General features: G+C 36.7%; 1 protein-coding gene across 1 annotated transcript; it reads left to right on the plus strand.

Annotated features, from left to right (window-relative positions):
* Positions 1-280: 280 nt before the first annotated feature.
* LOC149541175 (uncharacterized) lies at positions 281-4,424 on the plus strand. Its single transcript, XM_089802178.1, has 2 exons — positions 281-3,774; positions 3,962-4,424. The coding sequence occupies exon 1, from the start codon at positions 496-498 to the stop codon at positions 3,178-3,180; it is 2,685 nt and encodes an 894-aa protein (XP_089658304.1). The 5' UTR covers positions 281-495; the 3' UTR covers positions 3,181-3,774; positions 3,962-4,424.
* Positions 4,425-13,371: the final 8,947 nt, after the last annotated feature.

The raw sequence follows: 13,371 nt of genomic DNA on the forward strand, positions 1-13,371 counted from the left end.
TTTACATGCCTTATAGACTTGGCGTGCATAAGACACCTAAGTAAATGGCATGCCATGTATAATGCATGAAAAAACTATTGACACCGAAAGAAAAATATTTTTTCTTTGAGAAATCCACACAAATTGAAAACACACTATTTCTTTTTTTTACAGATTTACAATACAATAGATATTGCTCATGAATATTCTATAGTGAAACTTTTTATTAAGAAAATACATTGTATTTACTAATGTTTTTTCTCTTTAAAACAGATAGCCGAATCCCCAAAAGGCCCTTGGCCCACGAAAATGCACTCACCTTACATTGTTTTTTCCAACTTTTCAAAAAAAATTCCAAGTCCTCTCCTTCGTAAGGAAGTGCATTTTCGTGGCTGTATAGACGTTGCCAAAAAAAGAAGCTCTGTGTATTTTAAAGTTTTTAAACCACAATTTATTTACCCTGAAGTTCTAAGGGTGCATCGCAAGAGAAAAGTAGCCGCTTCAAAATGAGAGAACATGATACATTTCGTTCTATCTGGTTTACGCAGGCTATCGGGAATAGAAACGGCATATGAAAGAGCATTTCTGATATTAAACAGATGTGCAAGATTCTTACAGACACTCTTCGTCAGCTATGCCACAGACTTTGATCCACCAAACTCTGGAAGTAGCGCTATGTCAATGGCTTCGACGAGCAATAAGAAGACAAAATTGCTGCACAATCTGTTGGACCAAACAATCAAAATCAACTGTAATGCTATAGATGTTGAAAGAAAATGGGTACAATGGGAACCCATTTTCTCTTGTTCTGCAAAGTGGGTTCCAGTTTTATTCCTTTCTTTCACAAGAAGGCTCGGCAGCAACACTTCCTCTTTCTCGCATAACTATGAGGGCCGAGGAGTTAGAAAAGAAGAAGAAGAAGAAATAATCAAATACGCATGTGGGCTGCTGCAACAGAAAAGGTGGGTTCAAGCTCAATCTGCAATAAGGTCTCTTGTATCCAATACAAAACCCCAGTCTATATTAAAAACAATCATGACGGCTTCTCCATCAAAACCAACACTCTTGAACTTGGTGATCAAGGCCTATGCTGAGGTCAAGATGGCGTCAGAAGCTGCAGAAACCTTTTTCCTCACGAAAGATAATGGTATAGTGCCCTCTCTTTCCTCCTCTAATTCCCTTCTTGAAGCTTTGGTTGTGTCTAGACAGACCGATAGGGCTTGGGAAGTTTTCTCTGCGATGATGTCAATGGGCATTAGTCCTGATTTGTTTGGTTTTAATAAAATTCTTCAAGCCTTCTCCAGAGAAGGGCAACTAGATGCTGCCATTGCATTGTTGTCTAGAATGAACGAATTGGATCGCAAGCCTGATGCATTTTCTTACAATGTAATTATCACGGGACTCTGTAAAAAGAGGCAAATGGAACAAGCAGGAAGGCTTTTTTGGGAAATGGCAAGCAGGAGTGTGGTTGCTAATCATGTCACCTATAATATCCTGATCGATGGTTATTGTAAATCTGGGAATCAAGATGGGGCTTTTGAGATTCTGAAACATATGCGTGCACAAGGTCTGAGACCCGATTTAGTGACCTATAATACTTTGCTTAATGGGCTCTGTAAAAGTGGTAGGATAGAGCAAGCCAAAGGGACTATAAATGAGATGTATGCGCATGAATTGGAGCCAGATCGTGTCACTTACTGCACATTAATTGATGGATACCTGAGAGTTGGAGATGTACACGGTGCTTTAGAGCTTCATAGCTTAATGATAAGAAAGGGTATTCAAATTGATATTTTTAGCTATAGTGTTTTGTTGAATGCGCTATCGAAACGAGGGAAAATGAGGGAGGCAAAATATCTTTTTAATGAAATGATTGGAAAGGGTTTGAGTCCTGATCGAGTTGTTTATAACACACTTATCGATGGGTATTCAAGGCTGGGGAATACTCAGGAAGCTCTTTGTTTACGCCAGGAGATGGGAAGAAGGGGCGTTGTGCCCAATGCCGTTACTTACAACGCACTAATCAAGGGCCTCTGTAAGAAACATATGATTGTTGAGGCTATAAATCTTTTAAAAGAGATGTACGCCATTGGTATAGTTCCTGATGCCGTTACATATAATACACTGATTGATGGGCATGTCAAGAGTGGCAATATGCAGGAAGGCTTTTACCTGCTTGAGGAGATGCAGGAAACGGGTGTTTCACCTGATGTCGTAACATATGGTGCATTGATAAATGGACTATGTAAGGAAGGCAGGTTGAATGAAGCTGAAGACATTTTGAAGGAGATGGTGAGCAGAAATATCACCCCAAATATACAAGTGTATAATACCTTTATCAATGGTCACTGCAGGGCTGGTAACATGCAGGAAGCTTTCAGTTTACAGAATGAAATGCAGAGAATTGGCATTATGCCCAATCTTGTTAGTTATAACTCTCTTATAAATGGGCTATGCAGAGAAGGCAAGATGCTGGAAGCAGAAACTCTTTGGAGTGGACTTGCTGATGCGGGTTTGATGCCAGATATTGTTACCTATAACTTGATGATTGATGGGTATGCAAGTTCAGGTGATACCTACAAAGCTCTCAAGCTATACGAGGAGATTGAAAAGAAAGGATTTGAACCAACTACAATGACCTATCATGCGTTGATGAATGGGCTCTGCAGGGAAGGTAAGATGCAGAAAGTGGAAGACATATACAAGCAAATGCTGGAGAAGAATTTACTTCCAGATGCAATAACGTATAACTTGCTTATTCATGGCTACTCCAAATCTGGTGATCTTCATAAGGCATTTCAATTGTTTGAACAAATGAAAGAATATAATCTTTTGAAAGATGAAATAACATACAATGGTTTACTTAAAGGGCTCTGTATTCAAGGAAAGATGCTGGAATCAAAAGAGCTTTTCATTCAAATGGCAGAGAATAGAGTGGTTTCCAATGCTAATACTTACAACATACTCATCGATGGGTATTCCAGGATTGGTAATGTCATTGAAGCTTTCAAGCTGCATAGAGAAATGGTAGAGAAGGGTCTCACACCCGACGTACACGTGTACAGGGAATTAATCAATGGCCTTTCCAAAGAAGGCAGAACACGAGAAGCCAATCTGCTCTTAAATGAGATGCGAGAAAAACACTTTATACCACCTAACTTTACCATGAAAAGACCAATTAATTTAAATACCATGTTTTAGTGGGTTGAGAATTAATTGGTGAAGTTTTGAGGATTGTTTCTCAAATCAATACATTCTCAAAAGATGTGCCGCTAAAGCTTTCTATAATAAGTACACCAGTTTGGCTAGTGAGGCTTGCACATTATTAAAACGGGGAGGCAGGAGAGAGTGCTCTGTACCTTAGGGAAGTCAAGAAAACTGATTCATCAAATTCTCACCACGAGATGCAAAGGTGTAAACATATGCTGATGTTCCCTGACAGGATAGTGTTGACTATGGATAAGGCACTTGCAAAAGAAACAGTTTGAGCATTAGCAAGACGTTAAAGTTAAAGATAAACTCCACTGTTTATGTCATTAATGGCTAATAAGAAGCCATCTAAACTGTGGGTTATCAATTCAATAATAAACAGGCAGGATGAGGACTTTAAACACATGCCTGTACATAAAAAGTGGAAGTGGTTCCTCATCGGTGTGCAAAACAAGCTTTCCAATGGTTGAATCAAGGATTATTTGAACATTTTAACATCCATCTGGGTTTGAGATGAACGCTCCTGAATATTGCAGACATGCATCTAACCCTTTCAACTTTCATGTGAAGCACTCAATTGCACAGGTGAGATTGTTAGACCAGAGTAACTTGTTAGGCTTTCTCTTCAATGACAAATGGAAAATCTTTGTTCAATTTTTCTCTGTGATGTCTTTGATATTACTTTATGATGTAGGGCCTTTACATATATAGTAGTTTGTCAATTTTGTGTTGTGGCTGTTTTCTCTCGTGTAAAAGTGTGTTGTGGGTGCAGGTAACAGGGGTTTTTGAGCGAAGGAAGCTGTTGGATAAAAGTCGATAACAATTTTTGGGTGCATAGAAGTGAGGAGTTCAAATATAGACTAAGGGAGGGTAAACCTTGTGTGACATAGATGAAATCTAATCCAGCCTTATGGTGGGACTCTGGGAGTCTGGGACATTTGCAGAAGGTGCAGAAGTTGTGCAGACTTGTTTCTGAACCTACAGGGTAACCTCCCAAAAGATTGAAAATGTTGTTCTCATAACTGATGCAAATCTGTTAGCTGAACCCGCAGATTAGCATTTAAAGAAAAAATACTCTGTTCCGGCCTGAATCCTGAAGATAAAAAGAAAGCAATGATTCATAATTAAAAGGACGGGGTGACAATCATTCAGTTGATATAGGATTTTACTTAATAAGAGATCCTATTGTATTCATATTTATTACATTAAAGATGGGGATGGAATCTTTGTACTCATTCAGTCCAAATCTCCTTCCTCTCCTCTGTGTTCCTTGGCTCTATGTTTTCCTTCTCTAATTTTCCTTCCTATTCAAGAACAATTAACTTTTCCCAAAAAGGTGAACTCTATAATTACCAATTTGTTCCAGCTCTAACAGACAGCACAGTTATTCAGTCCTGTTTATATTCTTCCACCTGAAAATAGAAAGGTATAATAGTTGTTAACTAAATGCTTGACAGCATCAAAACTACTAAATTTCTAACTAAAAATAGTAGAATTGAAGTCCTGAAATGACTCAGCCAACTCAAGTTGACTGTTCATGGGAATTAGAAGGTTAAGGACATTGCTTGCATCATCCTTCCCTCTTCTCAGAGATTATGGAGTTGTTCAGCTGTGCTTTAACAAGTCAGCTTCTGTGATCCACAAGTTGTAAGGCTCCAGCAGTTCTTCCCATTTAACAAAATAAAGCTTATAAGAATTGGACTGTGTAGCCACCAGTTTGATACCCAACACTCCTCCATGCACTCTTTGTTCTTCTTTGGTAAATGCTTGATCCGATACTCATTTTCTTTTTAATTCTGATCATCTTTCCCCTGATCATCATTTGGTCTAGCTGAATATGAATATTGATCGGAAAAGGTCTGCAGGTAAATCAATTTGGTGTGAATTCTCATTTGTCTTCTTCATATTTTTTCATGGTCCAATATTCCTAGGTCTTAAATTGCCATAGGCACCCTTGGGATACCTTTCTTTGTGTGGAAGTACCACGACCTTGTCTCCTTGAGATGTTTTACTTCGATGCAAATCTGCATTTTCCTTCTACTTTCCTTCGTGCAGTGCTAGTTGAGCCTAACTTGTTGATGTATTTCTTGAATATTCTCCATGAATCAATAGCTTCTTGGTTGATATGTGGGTTTGTTGGAAGATCAGCTATATATTTACCATTCCTGTAGGATTTGTACCATAAACAATTTGAAATGCTGACTTATCCCTAGACTTATTTGTGCCACAATTTTAGGCAAATTTGGCTTGGGGTAGCACTATATCTTATTGTCTAGATTGTCACAACTAAACTTCTCAATGGATTGCGTTGACTCCTATTCACCACCTCAGTTCAGCCATCAGTTTGGGGGTTGCATGCTGATTAGCCTAGTGTCCATTTTTTTCCACAAGGCTCTCCAAAAGTGGCTTAAAATTTTTGCTGGCTGTTGTCGGTTATATTTTTTGGGATGATATGCAACCTCCCAATTTCCCTAAAGGACGAAAGTGCTCCTTCACTTGTGTCATTTGTCTTTTACAAGGTATACGATGGGTCACTTTGGAAAAGTGATCCACCACCACAAGCATTGAACCATGACCTCTTCGAGTTCAAGGTAGTCCCCAAGACAAAATTGTTGAAATATCGATCTATGGTTACCTCACACAGGTAAGGGCATATATAGACCTGTATTTTGACATCCCCTTTTTGCTATTTGGCACAGCCTGCGAGCAACAACAAACTTGTTCACATCCACCACAAGCATTGAACCATGACCCCTTCGAGTTCAAGGTAGTCCCCAAGACAAAATCGTTGAAATATCGATCTATGGTTACCTAACACAGGTAAGGGCATACAAAGACCTGTATTTTGACATCCCCTTTTTGCTATTTGGCACAGGCTGCGAGCAACAACAGACTAGTCAAAATAGCAAAAAGGGGATGTCAAAATACAGGTCTATGTATGCCCTTACCTGTGTGAACAAGTTTGTTGTTGCTTGCAGGCTGTGCCAAATAGCAAAAAGGGGATGTCAAAATACAGGTCTATATATGCCCTTACCTGTGTGAGGTAACCATAGATCGATATTTCAATGATGTGAACAAGTTTGTTGTTGCTTGCAGGCTGTGCCAAATAGCAAAAAGGGGATGTCAAAATACAGGTATATGCCCTTACCTGTGTGAGGTAACCATAGATCGATATTTCTACGATTTTGTCTTGGGGGCTACCTTGAACTCGAAGAGGTCATGGTTCAATGCTTGTGGTGATGGATCACTTTTTCAAAGTGACCCATCATATACCCTGTAGAAGACAAATGACACAGGGGAAGTAGCCCATTTGTTCTTTAGGGAAATTGGGAGGTTGCATATCATCCCAAAAAATATAACTGACGACGGCCAGCAAAAATTTTAAGCCACTTTTGGAGAGTCTTGTGGAAAAAAATGGACACTAGGCTAATCAGCATGCAACCCCCAAACTGATGGCCAAACTGAGGTGGTGAATAAGAGTCAATGCAATCCATTGAGAAGTTTAGTTGTGACAATGTAGAGAATGGGATATAGTGCTACCCCAAGCCAAATTTGCCTAAAATTGTGGCACAAATAAGTCTATGGATAAGTCAGCATTTCAAATTTTTTATGGTACAAATCCTACAGGAATGGTGTATATATAGCTGATCTTCCAATAAACCCACATATCCAACCAAGAAGCTATTGATTCATGGAGAATATTCAAGAAATACATAAACAAGTTAGGCTCAACTATTACTGCACGAAGGAAAATATGAGAATGAAAGAGTTTCTCATTCACTTGTGCAAAAGTCTTATGTCTTCCAAAGTGCCCACCAAATTGGATATTTCTCAGAAGACTTTCTCTCCTTGATGCAAGGGGAATACAAAGTTGAGATCCTTGAAACAGAAATTCATCAATTAATAAGAAGATATGTACCTATATGGCCATGACTAAGAATTGCATAGATGTTGCCAAAATATGGATCATTGGTATATTCATCCCTCTCTACTTAAAAACCAACCAGCCTTTACAATTATAAGCAACAAATGATGTATTTTGCTAAGGCAACAACACTGCATTGGTTTCACCACTTGCATGCTGTAGAACAAATGTGTAACCTACAAGAATTAAGCCCATTTGGTATGCATTTGAGACTGTTTACCTTGCGACTTCATGTATTTTAAGGCTTGATTGTCAGCCATCAAAATGAGCTCTCTATGTAGATTGTTAATGTTATAATTCTGTCGGATAAATTATATTATATATATGAGATATATAATATATGACAAATATTATATATGGAATAATTAACTTATATTAAGAGTGATATATATATATATTGAAGATATATATTAATTACAATATATTGAAGATATATATTACTTATAACTATAACTAATGTAAGTTAATATGTCAAAGGGACATGTCTCTTCAAGAGACATGCCTCTTTATTTCCTATATATATTTGTTTGTATAGTAACTTGGAAAGCATATAAAAGATCCATAAGTGCTATTACAAGTTACAGTTAGATGAATGATCCTATTTCTTCAACATGGTATCAGAGCAGGTTGTTTGCTGGGATGATCAACTACACAATCTAACATTAAAGAACTGCATAATTTTTTTTGTATGCCTATACATGGTAATCTGAAAAAAAAATTTGTCCGAACAGTTGTACGCCTATACATGGTAATTTGTGTGAAAAATCCCCAGTGTCCGAAAAGTTGTGTATCCATTAAAGGCCAATGATGAAAGAGTTAGTTTGTGCTAACATCGGGATAGGTAGACGAATATGCATTGAATTTTGCACATGGTACTGCTATCAATGTCAAATCTGTCTTGGGTGTGCACTTTGTCTTCATGATTTGGCTCAAGGAAATACCAACGAGGAACTTGGGAATTAACATTGTTTATGCAATTTTCTCTTGCGTTCAGATTAGATACTTTCTTTGATCGCATATAGGGTGGTTAAGTCTGGAAAGTTAATTTCAATGAGTAGATTGTTTGGCATAGCATTGTTGGTTGAGAAAGCGCTACCCTACTATTCTGAAGGGCTTGCATTGAGTTGGATGGCAGTGGTGTTGCATTGATTCGAATACATGGTCGATGATAGCAATGACACACACAAAATGATGTCTATGAAGGAAATGGTTTGGATAGAAAGACACAGTATCGAGTTACATCATTTGAGTAAGGGCACAAAGATCCTGGTTGTTAGAAACCTCAAAATTGTCAAGATCATTCTTTTCTTTATAAAGGGATTAAGTGGGGATTAAGTGTGAGGATGTAGAAAGGGGAGAGGTTGTTGACAGGTATTTCTTTCTATGCACATTTTTTAACTCAGTGGAAGGTGTCATGCATTATGTTTGGACTCATACTCAGCTTAATTTCTTCAAACTGTTGGCACCTACAGCACATATTTTAATTGAAAAATTGTCTTCTATTCATTTGATCATGGAGTTGTACACTGGTGAATATGCTAAGCTCGAAACCATATTGGTAGTATTGTGTGTTTGGTTGCCACCTCCTTTCTATTGTGCTAGGGACTCTGCGTGCAGAAAGTTTGGGTCTGTGTGGAGGTAATTATGATCTTAGGCTGATCCCAAAGGGGCTTTATGAACTATAGACCATATACAAACCAATCGTTGCATTTTTTCATAGGCACAAATGCTGCCAAGGAGTTCATTGTCTGTGTTATTACTGTAGTGTTGAAAGTCACAAAGAATTTTGATGTTTCATAAATTGGTGTTCATCATGACTAGACAGTCTATGTTGTGATAGGAGAAGTACTAAGAATACTTCATGGCTCGAAGTGTCCAAACAACTCACATTTTCAAGCATATATGTGGATTCATAATGGTAGTTGGCATTGACTGAAGAAACAATTACAACATATTTAGCAACAAAGATATATGTCTCTATTGGAATTGGGCACTTCTGAACCACTTCAAATTCTAAAGAAGACTATGACGTGCAAGGAAGACATAAGTGGGATACCTCAACACCTTTAGGAGGAATGAGACCTGCCAACACGTATAGTGAAGGTTAACACAAAGGTACCAGGTGTTGGGGCCAACACATAATGAGGTAAGTTAAGGAAAGGTATATCTAAAGCTTCCCTTGCATTATTGAAGTAAATAAAATATAATCTGAAGTTACATTTCTTGATAAGGAGTGTTGAAATTAAAATTAATGAGAAGACTTATGAAAATCTCATGGTCACCATTATTAATTGAGACTTATGGTGAGTGTGTAAGATCTATATATAAAGAGATGTATGAGTGGTTTAAAAAGATGATGTGAAAATAAGTCCCACTTCTAAAGGGATTCATTATTTTGGCATCTTCCTTTAACTATAAGAGTCTAGGAACATTAAAAGATGCAATATCATATTAATTTATTGGGAGTGGTTATAAATTAAAGATGATGTGTATCACAACAAAACTTATTATCATTATTGACTTGGGAGAAAGCTCGAAAACTTATTATCATTATTGACTTGGGAGAAAGCTCAAGTATTTTGATCACCTTCAACATATATGCGATGGTTGTCTCTACCAATAACAATTATATTCTTTATTCAATGATGATAAAGCTAAAGGTTAAATGTCAAAGTGATCAAAGAATATAAATCCTTTGAGTGGAATATCATTCTCTTCTGAGTGCTAATCCATATATGAAGTAGAAATGAGTAAGTAAACAAAATAGTCATTCTAATTTTGCTTCTGGATTTGATTGTGTTCATTTTTTTAGCATCAACGTTTCGGATCACACTCTGTGATCCATCATCAGGATGAGAGAATGCAAGAATGAAAAAGTGAGCAGATCAAGCTAGTCTAGGGGTTAATAAGGGAAAAAGTTGGAAGGAAGGGAGGTGGATAGAGGAGAAGACAATAAAATAAAAGGAAAAAGCTAAAAAAGGGGGGGGACCCATGGGAGACAAAAGACTTAAAAAAGGAGTTAAAATAGACAATACCCCTAGGAAATAGAAAACAAGAAACTAATTAAGAACCTAAACTAGAGCAAGTGCATGAGCCTCCCTAGTAAAGAAATAGAGAAATAACAGGTAAAGAACAAAACAATCGAGAGGCAAAAGCACGCAAAAAAGGAAACTCAAAGCGCTAAAAAAAAGTATTCAATATATATATATATATATATATATATATATATATATATATATATATATATCGCCAATTAATCCTGTACAGTGAAAAGAAAAAAGCATAATGATAATAATATAAATAAACAATAAATACACCTACAGATGCATCTAAGGTGAAAAATAATAATGAAATATATATAATATTATAGCTCTAAAACTATATATATTAATATAAAATATGATGTATGGACTAGTACTAATGTATATATTAATACTGGCTATTAGACCTATTAAAGGTGCAATAAAAAATAATAAAAATAAAATAATAAAAAACTGCGAAAGCTACAAAAAATATATTAATACTAAGGAGGAAATAATAATATATATTGATACTATTATAGCAATGTATTAATATATATAAATAAATAAATACAAAAAATAAAAGGCGAAGAAGCAAAGGGGGTACGAAGCAAAAAATTGCACCAAACAAAAAGAACCACAAAAAGAAAAATAATAAAAAACTACTAAGGGAGAAAAACAAAAGAAAGAAGCAAGAAAGCAACTAAAACATAAAAATAATAAATATACCATTATAACGAAGAAAATGAATATATATATATATATATATATATGCAAAGAAGAAACGAAACAAGGAGTGCGACAACGATAAAGAGAAAAGACCCCAAACATAAAGAACAACAAAAACAAAAAATAAAAATTAAAAAGGCAAGAAAAAACGAACGAAGAGAGAAGGGAGGAGGAACCAAGAAAAGAGAGGAAAAGACAGGGGAGGTTGTGGCGGAGAACAAGAAGGGGGAGAGTCATGACACAAAGGATAGGCAACACAAGAGGCAGAGGAGCGAGCCAGACCAGCGAAGAAGAGAGGAGAGAGGATAGGGAGCGGGGGACACTCAAGGACGGTGACGCCTATCTAGCGAACTTAATAATGGTTGCCAAGACTGGCTCAAAGACCAACCATCCTCTCAATTAAGATTCAGCGGGTGGTGGTTAATTTCAATGGCTTCCATTAACTTTCTCTTGAAGTAGTTATCTTCCTTGACAAGGATTTGGGTGCTCTCGAGACAAATATGGTGTTTAGTTGCAGATGAGTGCTCTGCTAAAGCAGATTTATGGACCCTATCATGCTTGATGTCTGCACCATGCTCCCTAATTCTAGTCTGGAATGAGCGACCCGTTTCTCCTATGTAGGCTACACCACAAGAGCAAACAATCTTGTAGACTCCTGAGTCAAGAAGAGCATCCCTGGGGTCCTTAAGAGGGGGCACATAGTTACGGACCCTGGATAGGGGCTTGATACACAAATAGTCATTGCTATCGGGTACATAAACAACATATTAAGCTCTTACATGACCAAAGGGTGAATGGATGATACACAAAAGCAATCAAACAATAGAGCATGTACAATGCGACACGTATGAGTGTGTCCCATCACTAAACAAGAGGAACACATGGGCATGGGACACATTGCGAAAGCCATACCAATGTGGCTTGAGCTACAAGGAGATAGGTTGTGTGTCCAAATATAGGCAACTTTGTTGGAGTACCTATATGTTCAATAATATAAGAGTGGGAATCTAACATTGTAAGGGAGAATGATAACCAATGTTCGTTTCCCATTTGAACCATCCTTATATGAGAGCAGATTAGGTGTCCTCAAATTGTTTGACAAATTCTTACATGGAGACATTTTTTGATTTGATGCATATGGACATTCATTGGAGCAACTTATTATTGCAGATAAGTATTTATTATCCTCAGGTATTGCATTTATCTACTCTTTGTAGTCTCTCTCTTATTTTGTATTTCTATAATTACTATAAAGAGCTATTTGCCTTGGTCTTTTCTTTTGTCTCTGAGGATGTTCTTGCAGGAAAAGAAGATTTGTACATTAGGCATGCTACCAAATATTGTGTAGACTCAATCTTATGATAGTAGCTCCAAAGAAGCTATGATTTAGGATTCACGAATCATCTGATGATTAGGTTGGATAATAAGAGTTTCTTGAAGAAAATATCCTTGATGATTGAAATTATGAGAGGGAGTCTGACAGTTCATTAGAGGCAACCTTGGAGAAAGAGAGAGAGCAAAAAATAAAAAATGCTTCAATCAAACTTTTGATGATATTGGTTCAGAAGGAGTAGACCTTGTTAATGGATTCAACACTAGTCAGAAACTATAACAGCTAAAGGACTATAATTCATGGGATAAAGTCTCATGTATGTAGGCTGGAAGGCCTTTATGCTATATCAGGATACCCATTGAACTAAGGAAGCATGACATGACTTGCTTTCAAGAGGATAGAAGGACGATAACAGATTAAGAGGAAGTCTGATACTTCATCGGAGAGAACCTTGAGCTAAGAGGTCAGAAAAGTTGATATCAAACTAAGAGGGAGAAACCTTATTCTTTGATATGTTTATGGTGAATGTTGTGACACCACCACATGACAATATTCATGGAGACTTCATGCAAACCTTTGATGTCATACATGTATGAGCATGTCCCCTGTGTACATCATGAAGAAGTGACGACTTCTAAATGATTATCACTTGTATTAGGAGAAGTTGTTGTAAAGTGATGTCCTTACAATAACTTGTAGCATGATTTATTTTTGCGAAATTGATTCATGTAAAGGCTTTATCTTATAAATCAACAACTAGGCGGTTGATATCATTAATTTGATTATCTACAAGTTGCTTGTATAGATATATTTTCGGTACTTGGTGTATATCTTGCCTTGATATTTTGATAGGCCATTACCATGTTGAGTACTTGGTAGATATCATTTAGTTGATGTTCTGATAGGCCATTACTCAGAGTATTTGGTGAATATCATTTGATTGATATTTTGATAGGCCAATGCTCATGTTACCAAATATGATATCAAATAGTAATTGGTGAATATCATATGTTGATATTCTGATAGGCCAATACTTACATGATATCATATTCTAGAAATCTTTTGATCAAAGATTTCCTATATGTATTATTTTTAAAATATTAAATATGGTGTAATATCTATGTGTTTTGTCCTTCTTCATTAAGAGGGAGTGTTAATGTTATAATTTTGTCGGA

The sequence above is a fragment of the Cupressus sempervirens genome, chromosome 9 (genome assembly GCF_028749045.1).
Source record: "Cupressus sempervirens isolate cs-2001-9-10 chromosome 9, ASM2874904v1, whole genome shotgun sequence".
In the NCBI taxonomy this organism is placed as follows: Eukaryota; Viridiplantae; Streptophyta; class Pinopsida; order Cupressales; family Cupressaceae; genus Cupressus; species Cupressus sempervirens.

Bases quoted from the DNA above. Each gene is read 5' to 3' on its own strand.
- LOC149541175 (XM_089802178.1), top strand. From the start codon at position 496: ATGATACATTTCGTTCTATCTGGTTTACGCAGGCTATCGGGAATAGAA.